This window comes from Anolis carolinensis, chromosome 4 (genome assembly GCF_035594765.1).
Source record: "Anolis carolinensis isolate JA03-04 chromosome 4, rAnoCar3.1.pri, whole genome shotgun sequence".
Taxonomy (NCBI): Eukaryota; Metazoa; Chordata; class Lepidosauria; order Squamata; family Dactyloidae; genus Anolis; species Anolis carolinensis.
In genome coordinates this window covers 69834450-69853470 of record NC_085844.1, presented here as the reverse complement: position 1 = coordinate 69853470, position 19021 = coordinate 69834450, and the positions used below count along the sequence as shown (strand labels likewise).

Here is a 19021-nt window from a genome sequence, read left to right as displayed (position 1 = left end):
CTAAAGTTATCCATTTCCTTAATTACCTTTAGTTCTCTTTATTATATGAGGACTTCTTATTTTGGGATAAAAGGTGTTTAAAATGTAACTGTGGTTAACACCTTTTTATAGAGCATACTATATATTAATATTAGAGGCTCATGTGTTTAAAATGCAGATGGTGATATCTCTTTTGTTTTCTTGAGGACATAGTACAATCTATTCTACACCCAAATAATTATGTGCTGGTGTGTCCTGAGGAGATACAAATGGATAATGTTTTAAGGCTGTAAATAACAACATCCTTTGCTAATATTTTTTATATTCTAAGAAAAAATGAAAAAAAAATCTAGGAACAGAAAACATATAGGAGAAACAGAGTGGGCCAGAAACTATCTTCTTGCTCTGCTTGTTTTCTCACTTGGGTGATGCTTGCTATAATGAGGGAGATTCAAGAACCATGTCTCCTCACTTCTACCTGTGTTACCTGTCTGGATCCTTATTTCTAGAGTGTCATCTATCTACTATCTAGCTGTACTTTACATTTTCTAAGGATTCTCTATTCATTCTACTGGTTGTGGAGTCCAGGCATATTCATTCCATCAACATCAAGTCCTGTTTTCACATGGCTTACACTGAAATGAAATAGCATCGCAACAGAGTTTACTAAGCTGTACCTGCGTGTTTACCTTACCTATCAACAAATAATACAAGCATGAAGGAAATGCCCCCCTCCCCCCCCCCACAAAAAAAACAAACCTTATTTTGTCAGAAAATATGTGCTGACCAAGCCCAGGCATTTATTTCAAACAGATCACAATGCTCAATTATCTTTATTTACATGCCAAACATTCAGTGCTATCATTGTTGTGTTTAATTTTAAAAAAGAAAAGAAACCTTTTTTAATAAAGAACCTTTCAAAACGGTATATATGTAAATATATTTCAGAGGATTTTATTCTATGCATTTTCTCTAGAGGGAAGCTAGTTCTTGAATTAAGGCAGCATACAGTTTGGATCCCTCGATGAAATTGTATCTAAAATTAAGAAGAGGAATAAGGTGTAAATAACAGGCCAATGGAAAATGAGGTATTAATTTTGAATGCAAAATTGGAAAAAAGGATGATGAAAATACCAATAAGTAAACATAATTATCTGTGGACAATTGTCTTGAAAGTTTTGCTTCTACTTTTTTGCCATTGCTTATAGATCAAGCATGGGCAAGCTTAGGCCCTTCAGGTGTTTCAGACTTCACCTCCCACAATTCCTAACAGCCAGGAGTTCAAAATACCTGGAGGACCTAAGTTTGCCCATGCCTGTTATAGAAAGTAACGTTTCACAGCAAAACCTCAATTTTCTCTATAGGAATCATTCTTTGATTTTTTTCTGTTTTCTATACTATTATAAGAATAAATATTTTGATGACGCTTCAGAATACCTGTCCAGTTTTTCATTTTGCCCATGGTGAGCATCATCTGGTCCTCCTATTCCTAAAAACATGGTACTTTTTCCAGTTACTTCATAGAACTGTGGCCCAATTGGAATTGTTCCACCTTCTCGGAAGAAGTCAGCTTCACTGTTAAACACTAAGGGGAGAAACACTAACATGAAAAGCAAATTAAATTCCCTAAGGTAGATTCCTACTTCTTAACAGATACTGTACTGTCAACAACTCTGTGATAAGGATTTTTGAGGGATTTGGAGTAAAAAAAAGAAAAAAGAACACACTTTAAAGAATATGTTTTGAGGACTTATAACATTGGAATATGAATGTGAGTTCTGCCTACTTTCTGATTTGAAGATGCAATGTTATGGAAAACTAACAAATTCCAAGGAACAGCCTCTTCTAAATATTTGGTAGTAAACATTATTTTGTCCTAATGTTGACTGTAGTATTTTCAAAGCCAAGAATTGGGAAAATGGCCTTCTTGATGATGTTGAACTGAAAATCATATCAGCACTATAGAGTATAGCCCAAGCATGGGCAAACTTCAGCCCTCAGGTGTTTTGGACTTCAGCTTCCACAATTCCTAACAGCCTATCGGCTTTTAGAAATTGTGGAAGTTGAAGTCCAAAACACCTGGAGGGCCGAAATTTGCCCATGCCTGTTAATAGCCAATGATTAGCAATGACAGGATTTACAAGTCAAGAACATTGGAAGTGCTCCACACTGCTTCAAACATGCTCTGCAACAATAATGCTCCTAAATGTTCAGAATGGTAGAATACATTAATACGTTTGTTATTTGGGCTGTAGTCATCCCTCTACATGTGCAGTTTTAAGTTTTGTGGATTTCATTATTGAGGCAATTTAAAAATCTAGGAATCTCGAGGTCCTCCGGTGTGACTATGGTCGGCTTCCTCTAGTCATGCTTTTAGAAACACCATGATTACCTTACTTTGTTCCATTTTCATATTGCAACAAAACTGGCAAGAATAGGTTTATGCTGCCTACTTATAATAATCAAATTGCATGAAAAGACAGTAATACTTATATGCAGTTCTGTAATTTCTCACAGTAAAATCACCACACCTTTCTTAATTGCATTTTTCCCTGCTAAATACAGTGGTCCGTCTGTATCAGTAGAAACCCATGGCTTTGCTTTGATGACACATGTTATATTAATCCGGTTAGGACTGTTTCGTTCTGCAAATTTCATATGCAAGTACTCAATAACCTTAGGAGAATAAAAGTGAAAGTTTATCCCAGTTTGTTCGTAATTAAAATTAAATATAGCACAACAGCAAAATTACTTGTCTACCTATAACATATTAATCTGCCATTTCTCCTTTTTCTGTCATGTTCTACAGTTCTGACATTGAACTTTCGAACATATTTTGGTCATACTTTGAACTTTGGAGTTCTTAATAAAGGCTAATTTTAGTTCTCCCGTTTAATGTTTTTTCATTGTAGTTTCTAAAATGTTTGTAGAAAAACAAGTACAAAATCAATTTTGCAGAGAAGCTCCCATATACTCTGTGGCCAAGCAAGTAACAATGAAATCCTATGAATTTATTCATAAGTCATTGCCACTAGAAAACACCAGAAGGGCCATCCAGTCCAGCAGCAATACAAAATCAGTCCCAATGGATAGGAGTACTTCCCATTGAAGTGAATGAGGCTTACATCTAAGCAACTACTTATAGGACTGCATTGAATTGGTCAGGATTATGCATGCTTTTTCTTGGCAGTAAATCTTATTGAACCTCATCCATTGTAGTGTAGCATTTAAAAGTTTCATTGTGATTAATAGGACTTCTTAGGTTGCCAAAAGGTTAGGGTTGACTGAAAGGCCCCTAACACATAAATCCCTATTAATTATAATTAAACTTCCCATAAATAAAGTGTCATACTGTCAGTATATTAACTCAAGTTCCTAGACATGTTAAAAGAAATCTAATGGATTAAAGTATTATAGAACAAAGATATTGTTTACTTCAAAGTATCTCATTGTTCTTACCTGTTTTTCTACTACTGAGGGGTCCATTTTGGGAGCCAGGCGTATGGAAAACTTCCCAATTACTTTTGCAGGGATTACAGTTTTAGTTCCTGATGCGGAGAAAGCTCCTTCAATTCCATGGATGGACAGAGATGGGTAACATGTGTTCTGTATTAATACTTCTTCCTTTTGAAGAAGAATAGAAGTACAGGTTTAAGGAAACACAGTCTACCTAATCCTTCACATTATTTCAGTGACAATTTCTATTAATTCTCCATAGTCAAAACATGAAAAAACAGACAGAAAAAATTCTTCATAATTCTACATTAAAGAATACCCAATGAATCTGATGTTCAGAGCTGACAAACATTTCACATAAGGTAGAATTCATTACCATAAAATTAATAGATTACCTTGTATCTATTTAGATATACAAAATGTTATAACAATAGTTACTGGCTTATGTATATAGGCTAAAGATCTTTATAAACACACTGAATAAATATAAATATGTCCAAAAACACTGGATTCATAAATTGGGGGGGGGGGGGGTTCATACTCCCCTCCCCAATATTCATGGTGGCCAGTTGTGTCATAATCTGCTATACTGGTGGGGATCTTTAAGAGAATTGAGGTTGTTGATAGATCTTGTTGTTGACTAGGTTTGTGATGGCACCAAGGAGTCACTTAGAGGGGGAAACTTGTCTCAGGTATGTTCTGCCTTGACCTTATTCCTGCCAGACATTTCCAGCTATAGGGCTTCTGTGTGGTCAGAAATCCCTTCCTCACTTATCCTACAATAAGTACCTCAGCTGTCAGAAGACTATGATATATATTGTTTCAAATTTTGAAATAGACTAATAAAGAGATGTAAGGCTCAATAAGGCTCCATAATTTTATGCAGCACTTTGGAGGGTTGACAGCACTTCACATTCCCTTTGTTTTATTTCATACATTGACTTTATAAGGTTTGTCAGTAAGATTATCATGGGATTACATTTGGCAGTCTGAGGCTAGCCTAAAATCACCTAGAGAAATAATGTAAATCACACCCCAGTTGAGCTTTATCTTATGGCCTGTCATTCAGTTCCAAATTTAAAATGATGGCACCAGATTAAAGTCTTTAAATTCGCCCAGATCTGCAAAACTTGCACATTAAGTAGATAAAATAGACAAGGCTCCAAAAAGCAAAAAGGATGCATTAGCAGAGGTTAAACTGCTGTATCCTTTTTTCTGACATCATCTGATATCCCTTTTTTCTTACTATAGTGGAAAATAATGGAAGAAAGACTTGGAGGCATGTATTGCAAGCAAAGAGAGAGGGTGCAGAATGTCTTCATGTGAGTGAACCTTTTTAAGTCAGATTGTGCATATATGGGTTTCAGAAGCATATTGTACATGCTATGTGAATAGTTTCACCACTGCCACACTAGTATGAAAGAAAAATCCTGAAACCAGTGCTATAAAATTCAATGTAAATAAAATTCATTACAAAACCAATGTGACACATACTTTAGTGTTATACTTAAATTTTTTTATTCCAAATTTGGCCTTTATCTCCTCGAGATTATATTCTGCTTTTTCAAAGTATTCCTTTTCTTTGTTCGAAATATTAGCAACAGCATCATAAATTCCAGGGACCAGAATTCTACCAGAAGAATCAGCAAGAGTGTCTGAAAACAAATGTATACGTTTGGAAGAGCTGTATCCAACAGATAATTACCCAGATTACATAACCTTTCATCAATATTTATTTTTATAATATGATTAAAATTGTTTCCCACATAGAGATTGCTTATTTTTAATTTAGAGAGAAGAGGAGCCAAGTTTCAACGCAGCATGGGAAAAAAATCAACATATTGAGAATTTCCAGCAAGGATTTCCAACAATATTAAACTATTATGATCAGAGAAAGGTCTACACTGAAATACTTTGAGTGTTTCACCAATTTGCGAAATATTTATGCATTTTTGTCAATGTATGAAGACTCCATTAATTTCATAGGACTTTCCTAGACAAAAGTGGCCTTACTTGTTCCATTCTCTGAAACATAGCCTACAGCAGCTGGCATTTGTTGATGGTCTCCTGTTCCAGTACTAGCCAGGGCTGTCTCTGCTTAGTCTAGAACAGTGGTTCTCAACCTGGGGCCCCCAGATGTTTTTGGCCTACAACTCCCAGAAATCCCAGTCAGTTTACCAGCTGTTAAGATTTCTGGGAGTTGAAGACCAAAAACATCTGGGGACCCACAGGTTGAGAACCACTGGCCTAGAAGATCAAATGGTGCATTTGAGGGATTTAGGCTTATTTTATATTACACATCTATTATATCTGTCAATGCGCTCACTGAGGAATAAGTAAGTGAGCCATGAAATGCTGACTAACCTGCAGAGAATGGACGCAGGGGAAAGGAAAGAAGAGAAATCAAATGGATCTTGGGGGCAGTAATAGACCAATATAGCCTGTAGGAGAAACTAGATAGACGTAACATTGCAATGTAGACCATAGGTCTCCATAGTCACATCAGACTCAGTGTTGGGTGCCAATGGACCATCAAGGAAAGTTTATGGCCATCCTAACTAATATAATTTTTAGTAATCTGGAAGCATATAATAATCTCTTATGCATGTTCAGCAAGAGCAAGATGAACACGTGCATATGTGCATAATGATACAATGGCATGGCCTTACCCTCTGCAGATGAATGTTCATTAGATTGACTATAGAGAACCAATGTTTATAACAGGGCATACAAGAAGGATTTGTGCTGGAGGATCTCGACTCCTGCAAAGATCAGTTGCTATTGGCCTGGCGATGGGGGTTAAAGCCTTGTGACTTTAAGGTTGGGTTGCTGCCAGGTTCGAATCCAACCCAGGGAGAGTGCAGATGACCTCCCTCTATCAGTCCCAGCTCCATGCGTGGACATGAGAAAAGCCTCCCACAAGGATGGTAAAAACATCAAAACATCCAGGCGTCCCCTGGGCAACGTCCTTGCAGATGGCCAATTCTCTCACACCAGAAGTGACTTGCAGTTTCTCAAGTTGCTTCTGACACACACAAAAATGGCCTGGCATGATGGAATAATGGACTAATGCAGTAGCAGTTTGCTTCTCATTTACTAGAACCAGATCAGCTAATATGTAGTGTAGTTGAATTCTCCACTTACTCAACAAAAATATTAAATCACTGGTTGCTTCATGAACCACACCCCCAAAGCTTCCTGAGTGCAAGTCCTGTCTGGCACATTCCACCTGTCAAAATGAAAGAGAAGAAACAAAAGCCATAATTGTAGACAAATATTTGTGAAATGTATTTGTAGATTAACATGCTGGTTCCCACTTCATACCTCAATAAAGAAATAGAGGTTCCCTCTTGTTCCATAGGTGATGCCAGGTTTCTTACTGAGCCATGAGGTATCGGTGATCACAATGTAATCAACATCTGAAAAAAACGTACTATTTCTCTCCTCAACAAGTTTGAACAGCCCATTGGATCCTACTTCCTCCATACCTTCATAGACAAACTTCACATTCATAGGAAGGTCCTGGTAGAAAATATGGTTAGAATCATTTGTTAGGATGTTATTTTGCTGTTGCAGATTGCAACAATTGGAAGGATTCTTTTTTAAAAAAAAATTATATACATGTTTTTGAAGTGCTTCTATTGCATGGAGTACAGCCAAAACTTGTCCTTTATCATCAGAAGTCCCACGTCCATACATGCTGCCTTGAAAAGAAAAATGACATCATGAGAGTAAAGCTTATGGGATCGATCCAGCATCTCTCAAGGTTGTTTTCCCATTCTGTATTTCGAGGGGCCAATGGAATCTCTGAAAGACCACATATGTACCTTGAAGTTGGTTTTGTAGCTTTCAACAGCTCCAGGCTCTACAGGATCCCTTTTCTGGTGGGAAAAAGGATGAATTGCCTCTTTCAAAGGGCTTCAGGAGCAGCAATTTCCCATTAAAGTAAGCCCCCGGGCCTCCCTGCACTTTTAAACATTTTTTAAAAAATCCTATGCATAATTTCTATGACAGTTTAGAATAGAAGATAGAATTACCAAGACCTTGACTTGGTGTTCTAAACTGTTATAGAAAGTAAGCATACAGTCTCCAAAAGTTCAGGTTACATCTAGTCTTGGACCAATAATTGTCACTATTAAAAATCCAACATTACACCAATAAAACACTGGAGGAAACTTTTGTGACGTTCTTTCTCAAGACATACTAACTCATACGTCCCCTTGTTTTCTTTTAAAAAGGGTAGATTTCAGCTACTGTGCAAAGACGTAAGGTGGAACTGGGGTTCTCAAAACATTTGACTAGGCAATTTTAAATATACATTCACAGAACCTCCAGAATGCAATCATATCTTAAGAATTAACCTTTAATTAATTAAAATGGAAGAAAAATAGATATGATTAACTGAGTTACTGTTTGATTACAGCATATGATTACTGTTTCAACAAGCAGCAGTAAATTGCAACATCACAGAGAAGTGCTTCTCTGGGAAACAGCTGGAGGATATAGGAAAGGGAAAATAACATTTGCTTATATTAGGTATTATCCAAAAATGAGATTTGTTTAAAAAAAAACATTCTAATCACATATTCATTCCCACCAATCCGTTCTGAATCTTAGATGAAACTGGATAGCTTCGTTGCCTTTACATGTTCCAAAGTGTTTATATCCAACCTACCTGAGATTTAGCCAACTCAGTCCCTGTTTCCCAAAAGCTGCCTGGGACCTATTCTCTCTCTAGAACTCACTACTATGGCATTATAAAAATGCTTACTGGCTACTTATAATGCATAAATAATGTGTTCTCTCCTGATTTTAACACGTCATCTGATAACTGAATTACAGTAAGGATGGGCAATGTAAGACCATGAGCTGCCTTAAGTCCCAGTGGGAAGAAAGGCAGGATAATAATAATAATAATAATAATAATAATAATAATAATAATAATAATAATAATAATAATAATAGTAATAGGGATCACAAACCAGCAAAGGTCGTGGAAAATGAACACGCAAAGATACTGTGGGACTTCCGAATCCAGACTGACAAAGTTCTGGAACACAACACACCAGACATCACAGTTGTGGAAAAGAACAAGGTTTGGATCATTGATGTTGCCATCCCAGGTGACAGTCGCATTGATGAAAAACAACAGGAAAAACTCAGCCACTATCAGGACCTCAAGATCGAACTTCAAAGACTCTGGCAGAAACCAGTGCAGGTGGTCCCGGTGGTGATGGGCACACTGGGTGCCGTGCCAAAAGATCTCAGCCGGCATTTGGAAACAATAGACATTGACAAAATTACGATCTGCCAACTGCAAAAGGCCACCCTGCTGGGATCTGCACGCATCATCCAAAAATACATCACACAGTCCTAGACACTTGGGAAGTGTTCGACTTGTGGTTTTGTGAAACGAAATCCAGCATGTCTATCTTGTTTGCTGTGTCGTACAACGTCGTTGTGTCAATAATAATAATAATAATAACAACAACAACAACAACAATAACAACAACAACAACAACAACAACAACAACAACAACAACAACAACAACGTGTTGTTGAAGGCTTTCATGGCCAGAATCACTGGATTGTTGTGAATTTTTCGGGCTGTATGGCCATGTTCCAGAAGCATTCTCTCCTGATGTATCACCCACATCTATGGCAGACATCCTCACAACCTCTGAGGATGCCTTCCATAGATGTGGGTGAAACATCAGAAGAGAATGCTTCTGGAACATGGCCATACAGCCTGAAAAACTCACAACAACAACAACCTCCAATGCCTTTTTGTCCCTCTACTGCCCCTCGTTTCCCATCACACACGCTGTGCCGGGAAACATGTAGGAAACAAGTAAGTTTTTGTTCTCCATGAAATCTCTTAAAGTGTTTTCAGAGAAAGCTTGGGAAACTTGGGGATGCCTACAAGACCATATATCCCCAACACAAAAATAAAATCTAAAATTCAAATTTGGTCCCCTATCAAAATTGAGAATCCTAAATTTGAGCTTTCCATGCCTTTTCTCAGCCTATTAATTCTTGATCTCTTGTCCCTACGCCAGTTTCAGAGTAATTGAGATATTATGAATGGCCTGTCATACATCTCCACACTAATTGTGCTGAAGAGCCCTTGTATTGAATATTGTAGAAATGAGTGCACAGGTACACATGCTTGTTCATGTACACTAACATATAAACCACATGTGCATGTGCACTAATTTATACATGCACAATGACATGCTGCACAGCTCCGCTTTCACTGAATACTTCAATTCCACATTCAGCCAAAATTCCCAGCACCTTCCAAAGCAGAATGTGCAGATGCATAAGCGAACAGGATCCTGATCTTTATTTTACAAGTTATAATGAGGAAATTAGGATCCTATTGTGTCTGACAGAATGTCCAGCATCCTGATTAGGCATCCTAGGTCCACAGCTAGTGGTTAGATTTCTCTGCAGCCCGCAATCAAAGCCTAAAGGCAAGAGATCCCTCCAACTGTTTCCATCCAACAATATGTACAATATATATCCAGAGACATATTGGTTCTATCATATCATCATTTAATAAACATAAATAATTACCATTCTTTTCTTCCAAAGTATATGGTTGTGTTAACCATCCATCTTCATATTTGGCTGGTTGCACATCCAGATGTCCATAGAAACAAACGGTGGGCTTTTGGGGGTCCGTTATAATTTCTGCCAGAATTACAGGTGGCAAAGGAATTTCATTTCCATTTTGCAACTAGAACAGAAATTATGCATTGTTTATCTGAGGAGCTGTCAAGGGTTTACGAATAATATAATGATAATGGCAGGAAAATGTTTACAGTGATGATAGTGAAATGGAGTGTCCTGACCCTTATGTCCAAGGAGATCTTTTCAATAGTCACACTTCACAGTGACTGCTGGTTACCACAAAAAGCACACCAGTCATGAAGTAAAAGGACATGTGATGGTCCCCCATTCCAACATGGAAATAAATCTGAATACTTGTCTGTGAAACCCTACAACTCAACAATGTAGGGTTTCACCAGTTAAAATTAAGTACTTTATTAATAATAACTTATGAATATCACAATGGTCAAAATCTCTGACCAAAACTGAGGTTATGTATGTATATTATTTCAGTAAAGATGGAGGAACTTATAATGTGTAGACTGAAATGTCTGAGGATTAACGAAATGTCTTTGGTGACACACAGATAGTTTTAATGCTGAATCCCTATGGAAATGGCTGACCTTTTGCTTCCCCAGTTCGACCAATTCGACAGTGGCACCTAACTGTGTTAACTGCTCGGCAGTTAAATTCATCATTTTTACCACTTGACATCTCTTTTCAGGGTTGCTGGAGTCACTTTCAATAGACACCCATTCTTTAAGTCTCTGTGGAAAGAGAAAGTTTGAATGAAAACCTGCACTCGGGGCTAGTTGCCTTCATTGTACTTTTCTATCTTATCTCAAAAGCATCACAAAAGTACCTGTACATATATATCTTGATGTTCCTCAATGTAGCCAAATACTGTAGAGTCTGATGGTGCTCCAGCAATCATTTTTGTGAAAAATAGAAGAAGTAGCAGGATAATCTGTAAAATATATAATTATTTTATTATGACACAGCAAACAATAAAATAATAAAAGATATTATTATTATTATTATTATTATTATTATTATTATTATTATTATTATTATTTTATCATCATTATTGCTACCACCATCTTTTCATCATTTGAATATGTTTACCAAAAACAATATTCTAAATACAGTAGAGTTCTGGTTATCCAACTTAAATGGGTGGGCCAAATGTCGGATAACCGGATCTGTTGTACAATAGGGAGGCCCAGTTTAGGGAAGCCCAGTGCGTGTTACTCCCTAACAACAAGCTCCAGGTTCTCTGAAGGCCAGGCCCTTACTGGAGGGAAGGGTTTCTTCCCTCCGGCAAGAGCCAGGCTGAGGAAAACCCAGAGCTCATTGCTAACCAGCAAGCTCCGGGTTCTCTAAAGGCCAGGCCCTTACCAGAGAGAAGCGTTTCCTCCCTCCTGCAAGAGCCCGGCTGAGGAAAACCTGGAGCGTGTTGCTGTTCTGAGTTTCTCCAAAGGCCCGGGCCCTTACCTTCCATGGCTGCCTCTGCCACTGTATCTGCTTCCCCCTACTCTGCCGCCTCCTCCTTCGCATCCTCCTGGGGCAGCCAGAGGAAGAGGGAGATAAAAGTCCCTCTCCCTCTCTCAAGCTCCCTCTGGCTCAGCTGTGCTCCCTTCCTTGGGCTACCCTAGGAGGAGGTGCAGAGGAGGGGGAAGCAGACACAGCGGCGGAGGACACCATGAGCGCGGCCGCAGCGGCGGGGAGAATACAACGCACCATCAAGCCCTTGGCGGCGCGTCGGATAATACGGATTGTCGAATAAGCGGAAGTCAGATAACTGGAACTCAACTGTAACTATTTCTTCTTTGGTTTGTGTAAAACAAACCAAAAGAAATCAAATAAACTTAAGGAGAGAAAATATTTATCCTGTTTGATATGATTTCCAGTAACCTTTGTCCTGATCTTGTTTCATTTTGGCCTTCTCAAGTAAGCTAAACTATCCAAGAGTTTTTGTTGTTTATTTGTTCAGTCGCTTCCGACTCTTCTTGATGTCATGGACCAGCCCACGCCAGAGCTCCCTGTCAGCCATCGCCACCCCCAGTTCCTTCAAGTTCAAGCCAGTCACTTCAAGGATACCATCCATCCATCTTGCCCTTGGTTGGCCCCTCTTCCTTCTTCCTTCTATTTTCGTCAGCATCATTGTCTTCTCCAAGTTTTCTGTCTTCTCATTATATGGCCAAAGTACTTCATCTTTGCCTCTAAGATCCTTCCCTCCAGTGAGCAGTCGGGCATTATTTCCTGGAGTATCTTCTTGGGCTGGTTGGATCTCCTTGTGGTCCAAGGTGCTCTCAGAATTTTCCTTCAACACCACAGTTCAGAAGTGCCTATCTTCCTTCGCTCAGCCTTTCTTATGGTCCAGCTCTCGCATCCATAAGTTACTATGGGGAATACCATTGCTTTAACTATGCGGACCTTTGTTGCCTGTGTGATGTCTCTTCTTTTCATTATTTTATCAAGATTGGTCATTGCTCTCCTCCCAAGAAGTAAATATCTTCTGATTTCCTGGCTGCAGTCTGTGTCTGCAGTAATCTTTGCGCCTAGAAATACTAAGTCTGTCACTGCCTCCACGTTTTCTCCCTCTATTTGCCAGTTATCAATCAATCCGGTTGCCATAATCTTGGGGGGTTTTGATGTTTAACTGTAACCCAGCTTTTGCAATTTTTTCTTTCACTTTGCTTATAAGTCTCCTCAGCTCCTCCTCACTTTCAGCCACCCAAGAGAATCAATCCAAATAAATCAAAGTATCTGCATACCAAAATGACAGTGTTTTGATAATAAGAAATTATCTGAAGTTATTATTCTCATTGTATTCAAAATCTGACCCATTATGTAAAAAAGGTTTTTATTCTGGATGTCCTATACCTGCTCTTTTATATGCAGCTTTTACATAGACAAAGTATTGCAAAAGTCAATAAGATGGGGCTGGATTCACACTGCCAAATACAGTAGAGTCTCACTTATCCAACACTCGCTTATCCAATGTTCTGGATTATCCAACGCATTTTTGTAGTCAATGCTTTCAATACATCGTGATATTTTGGTGCTAAATTCATAAATACAGTAATTACTACATAGCATTGCTGTGTATTGAACTACTTTTTCTGTAAAATTTGTTGTATAACATGATGTTTTGGTGCTTAATTTATAAAATCACAATGTAATTTGATGTTTAATAGGCTTTTCCCTAATCTCTCCTTATTATCCAACATATTTGCTTATCCAACGTTCTGCCAGCCCGTTTACATTGGATAAACGAGACTCTACTGTAATGTAGTTTCAGAATGCAGTTTAATTGCATTGAATTGGGTTATATGAGTCTACACTGCTGTATAAGCCAGTTCAATGCAATTAAACTGCATTATAAGCCAATGTAGATCCAGCCCAGGTTGATCTAAGGTTGATCTTTTTGCTACCTACGGTGGGGGAAAAGTGATACTCTCATACACCAAAAATGAACCAAGCTGCCAACTGATGTTAACTGGGGACATGAAGAAGCTGAAGCAGTAAGCTTGGCTAGGGAGCAAAGGGGAAATGATGCAATGAACTCAGCTCTCATTTGCAGCACCCTAATGTCAGTCACTGCAGGTGTGTGCTCAAACATATGTTGCAATGCAAAAGCAGTTTTTGCCTACACGCATTAGGTGAGCATGGCTTGCTGAACGTGGACTAGGATGATTGCCTCTCTTCTTCCCTTCTCAACCAGAGCCTATTCATTTGCAAAATATGGAGAGAAAGCAATAAACCCAAACCAGAACCAATCAATCAAAGCTCTGAGTTTGAAAGCCTGAGCAGAGCTGTTGATGATAGGATGACTTGGATAGGATCACACATTCATATTGCTGATATGAGTCAAAGGCCCCATCTAAGCTGCCATATAATGCAATTTGAGACTGCATTTTACGGTCAGTAAACCCCATCTACACTGCACTATAATGCTTATCGGCTGGAGGATCTCCTTTGCTCTGTGGTGCCTCTAAATTAGGCACAGAGCTTTCAAGGGGAGATTTCTCCGTCCCCCTTGAAAGCCCCATGTCATCATTTATAGACGTCACTGATACCTGTAAATGTGTATACGGTAACCATTTAATGCAGTTTCAAACTGCAGTATATGGCAGTGTAGATGGTGCTAAAGTGGATATGATGGCAGTTAACAAAAAGCAATTTAGACAAGCCACAAGTTTCACTAATCCCCCCTACACACACACATATTCAAAATTGGTGTTAATAGTGTTGATCTTTAGGTCTATTGGGAGGCTTACAACTAGATATTGTATCTGATCACACAGAAAACCATACCTGAGCATTTGGAATGGAAACAGAAAGCCTTTCTCTCCATCTTTGCGTTTCCATATCAGTGAAAATGATTGCCATGTTTGCATTTTTGCATTTGAAACAAAACAATACCATTTACATCACCCTCTTCTTTTTTAAAGTAGTGCAGAAGCCATATAAAGATGTCATTCCCCACTCATATCAGGAAGGTGAACAGACACTATGCTACTAACACAATTTTTGATGCTTTTCACATGAACCAGCATTTTCCTGGTTCTTCTTTTGTATATTACTGTTTAAAATTCTGTTTACTTACTCTTTAAGCTTTTCCTGAAGCCTAAGGTTTCTCTGGGCATTAATTGTTAATAGGATTACACTGGAGTTGAGCTATTGTTCTACTCCCTGCTCACATCAAGCACATAAGGCTTACTTCTCTAAGCAAAACTAAATGTTTGGATGGAGTCCTATTCCCTGCATGGCCTTGAGGAAGCCACATACCCTCAGCTTCAGAGGTGGCAAAAGCAAACCCTTTCTGAAGAAATCTTGCCAATAAAAGCATTCCATAGGTTTGTACTGGGTCACAGAAATCAAAGCACACAATTACAACAAATAGTCAAGGGTGGTTCCAGACAGTGGGAAAGTCCGCTTCGACCTGGGTTTTTTAAACCCAGGTTGGGGCGGACTGTAGTCCGCACACCGCCAAAAAAGCCCACACTTTCTGTGGGCGCTATCTACATGTCCTCCCAGTACTTACCGGTAGAACAGGGAGACAGCCCCCACTCCTCACCAAACCCCCCAAAACCCTTTAAAATAAAAACTTACCCAGCCCCCATTAGCATGGTGCTAGAACTTTCCTGTTACATAGAAATGACACGCCAGAAGAAGATGGGCCAAGAGCGATTTCCCTCCTTCTCCCCCTTCTCCTGCTGCATCATTCCTACACGCCAGGAAAGCTTTGTCACCATGCTAATGGAGGCTGGATAAGTTCTTTTATTTTTAAAAGAGGTTTTGGGGAGGGGGTTAGAGCCCTCTTGCATTTCTTTGGTCTGATTCAGCCTAGAAAATGCAAGACAGCTGTGCAGACGGCCACCTCAGAATCCCAGGACTTCTGAGAGGGCAGTTCAGACTCTGCCTACAGCAGGGATGATGCGACTTTTCAAGAAGACCTGCTTCTTTCCTGCTAACAAATAATTTTGCCACAAAGCAGTGTTTTTCTGCTTTGTGGCGAATGTATTTTCATTTATGTGGGGCATCATCTGGACCTCCCCACGTATATCCGGGAGGGCATGCATTTTTTGCCCTGTCTCGATGTGCCCCAGTTGAGGCATAGATGATTGCTCAATGTTTTTCAGACTAATCTGTAGCCTAAGCCTTGTATTCATTCTCTATGGCCCCTTTCACATAGGTGTATAAAATGCACATTGAACTGGATTATATGGCAGTGTGGACTAAGATAACCCAGTTAAAAGCCGAAATTGTGGATTATCTGCCTTGATATCCTGAGTTATATGGCTGTGTGGAAGGGCCCTACGAGGGCAGAAGATGGCAGCTGGGCTGTTTTTATTATTATCTTTCCTTACTATCTCTGCCTTAATACTCTCCTTTGAGTCAAGCTATACAGAGCATCCATGTAGTTAATTGCTCCCTTTTTGTCATGGATCTATATAACTTTGTAATTACTTACATACAACTAAGTGTTAGTGGTTTAAATTAGAACTCTTATTGTTCATTAAGAGGGCAGGAAAAACCCTCTCTTCCTTCACTGCCTCAGCTATTGATACAGCTGTTGACCCCCCTCCTACACACACACACACATACACAAAGGACCAAACATACATAAGTTCAACCCTTTCACCATGGGCTATCGTGACACATGCCTTGATTACATCCCATTTGGATTACTATAACACACTGCACATGGAGTTGCCTTTGGAAGCTGTTCCAAAACTTCATTGGGTCCAAAATTCTGTGGCAGACTTTTGACCAGAGCTGGTTACAGGGTTCATGTCACTCCTCTGTTGAAACAGCTTCACCAGGTCCAGGTCCAGGTCCATGTCCATTTCCATGCAGAATTCACACTGCAAATTATAACCTTTGAAGCCCTCCACAGCTCGGGTCCAGATTACATGAAAAACTCTATCTTCTTATACAAGTGACTTCAACTTTTAAAATCTGCAAAGGGTCCTACTACATTTGCAGAAAGCTCTATGCTCCAGGCTGCTCAGTAAGGGTTGTGTTACAGTTAACTATATTACACAGATCAATGCATACTATGTCATTTCTCATGTTTCCACAGCTATCTTCAGCAGAGACAAATAAAAGAAAAAGATAATACTTCACCATGATGGTAGAATCGAGCAGTAGTTTGCATTTGCTAGATGAATCAGCAAGGAAAGTTGGGGATGAGGTCTGTAGAAAATTTCAGAAGGTTTTGCCTTATCAGCTACCAGGCACTATTTCTGTCTCAGATTCTACTGTTTATTTAGCCTATCCAAACAGTTTGTTAATTTTTTAACTGGCTGGGCTTTTAAAAAAATTATCTAGATTTACAACGGGAAAACTGTTTGTGCTATCTTCTTTGTATGTAGCTTGACTAACTATTGTTTTGGGTTGTGTTCTTTTGCCCCCACCCTGATCAACTAATCAGTGAAGTTCTGTGGGATTATATTGCGTATTACTTTGTACAGTACGGAAAGTTCCAGTCACTCACCTTCATAAGAAATGAGAGTCTTATGTTCTTATGGCCCCTGGCCAGGTAAGCTGCGTCATTCTGAAAGTTGTTGTCCAACAAGAATGTTTTCTAAGAGCTTTTTAAAAATGTATTACAAGTGTCTGCAAACAGAATTTTTTCTCTCTCCAAGAGTTCTTCTTTCCCCCAATCTTTTCCCCCCTTCAATGTTGTGGATTAGCTGTATACCCTTCTTTATAATGTTAAGGACACATCTACAATGATCCATTATCCCTAAAGGGGGTGAACCAGCTCTATGTGGCTAAGTGACACATGGAGCTGATCCACCTTGTACCATGTTAACAAACTCCTGGGTTGCTCTAAATTATCCCCAAGAATGTGGAGCAAACTGCAACTTGTATAAGCAGTTGGATGGATTCCGAAATGGAACCTGCCATAACTGTTTACACAGCCACCCCATATTTCCTAGGCTCAGGTGGTCTAGGGACATGGGATGGCACACACTGCCCCACTGTCATTTTTTGTCATGGCAACCAGTGGGTACAACATGGCTAGGGTCCCTCCCCCATTGCTTGGAGAAATGCTAGTTGGAGCAACAAGGCAACTGGAGGAAAGGTGAAAAGGAGGAGATGATCCTTCCTCTCTCCCCTCCCCTTGTTGCTCTTATGTCCCAGCCATGGTCACTCCAAGCAACATATGAGGTACAGTTACCACATTGCACCCATTGGCTGGTATGACAACAAGAACTGGAGGCAGACAGTAATGGTGCCAAATTGGGTTCAGCACCGCCAAATGGTCAGGACTCCCCTTTGCCTCCACAGCAATGGGGGGGGGGGGGGGGCTAGTGGTCAAAACCATCCATGGGCTGATCTGGCATTCACTACTCAAGAGTGGCCCTTGGATAAAGGGTCTGTGCAGAGCTCTCTTAAATGGGACCTTTGATGACATCACCTTCAAGAGGGTGGGGAATGCTGAAAATGATTGGGAAATGCATCTCTCTTTCTAACTTTAAAAAACAAACTGATCAAAATCTAGATCCAAATGTACATCTGCAGAAAGGTTCTATTAAATTGAAGGATACATAGAAATAATGACAATAAGACTCACAACAGAATATTGCAGAGAAAGGGGTTTATGGTGAATATATATAGGATAATAAAAATCTCTGTGTCTCCAGTGTAGTCCCAAACATAGACATTACATTGGAATCTTGGTGCTTTAAAATGTAGAGCAACCATTGATCTCTACACAATAGTGATCAATCGTTGGCTGGTAGATTGTGTGAATCATTGTACAAAACAGCAACAATACCAAAGTTTGTGTCCCTTCCATCCCCCCATACAATTTTCCCTACTTTAAATATGTCAGGTCACCATGCATGTTGCCATTTTGCAGGTAGGAGATGGGAATCAGGTGGAGGATAGGTAAAGGTAAGTCTAGACATTAAGTCTAGTCATGTCCAACTCTAGGGATTGGTGCTCATCTCCATTTCTAAGCCATTTCTAAGCTGAAGAGCTGGCGTTGTCCGTAGATACCTCCAAGGTCATGTGGCTGGCATGACTGCATGGAGTGTCGTCACCTTCCCACTGAAGCGGTACCTATTGATCTACTCACATTTGCATGTTTTCGAACTGCTAGGTTGGCAGAAGTTGGGGCTAACAGCAGGAGCTCACCCCACTCCCCGTATTTGAACCACTGATCTTTCAGTCAGTAAGTTCAGCAGCTCAGTGTTTTAACCTGCTGTGCCACCAGGGTCTCCCTTATAGGTGAAGCATAGTTGCTGTTAAATAATTTTGGATACCTCAAGCAGGATCCCAGACCTCGTGGAATCCCCATTTCTGACAAACTATCTGTATCTTTTATAATTGTTAAAAAGATGGAAACTGTACATCCAAAGGGGTAGAAAAAAAAAACACATGGCTTCAGAGTGTGTGTTAAAACCTCACTCACAAATCCAGCCTATTATGTACAAAGTGTCCAAGTGGG

General features: G+C 39.5%; 1 protein-coding gene across 3 annotated transcripts; it reads right to left on the bottom strand.

The window, feature by feature from the left end:
• Nucleotides 1-793: 793 nt before the first annotated feature.
• Nucleotides 794-17402, bottom strand: LOC100556028 (cytosolic non-specific dipeptidase). 3 transcript variants are annotated; one of them, XM_062980600.1, is made up of 12 exons: nt 17057-17402; nt 10913-11017; nt 10674-10817; nt 10015-10177; nt 7057-7139; nt 6760-6957; nt 6580-6664; nt 4930-5090; nt 3439-3603; nt 2511-2655; nt 1417-1564; nt 794-1015 (listed from the first exon to the last, which is right to left on the bottom strand). In XM_062980600.1, the coding sequence occupies exons 1-12, from the start codon at nt 17060-17062 to the stop codon at nt 952-954; spliced, it is 1467 nt and encodes a 488-aa protein (XP_062836670.1). In that variant the 5' UTR covers nt 17063-17402; the 3' UTR covers nt 794-951. The 3 variants fall into 3 exon arrangements, 2 of the variants coding, with proteins under 2 accessions (XP_062836670.1, XP_008122842.2); XM_008124635.3 differs by lacking the exon at nt 17057-17402 and adding an exon at nt 16687-16872; XR_010006069.1 differs by lacking the exon at nt 2511-2655.
• Between the last annotated feature and the right edge of the window lie 1619 nt (nt 17403-19021).

Coding starts and splice junctions, on each gene's coding strand:
- LOC100556028 (XM_062980600.1), bottom strand. Junction 3,604..4,929: donor AATTTAAGTATAACACTAAA/GTATGTGTCACA, acceptor CTTCTTCAAAAG/GAAGAAGTATTAATACAGAA. Junction 1,016..1,416: donor CAAAATGAAAAACTGGACAG/GTATTCTGAAGC, acceptor TCTTAATTTTAG/ATACAATTTCATCGAGGGAT.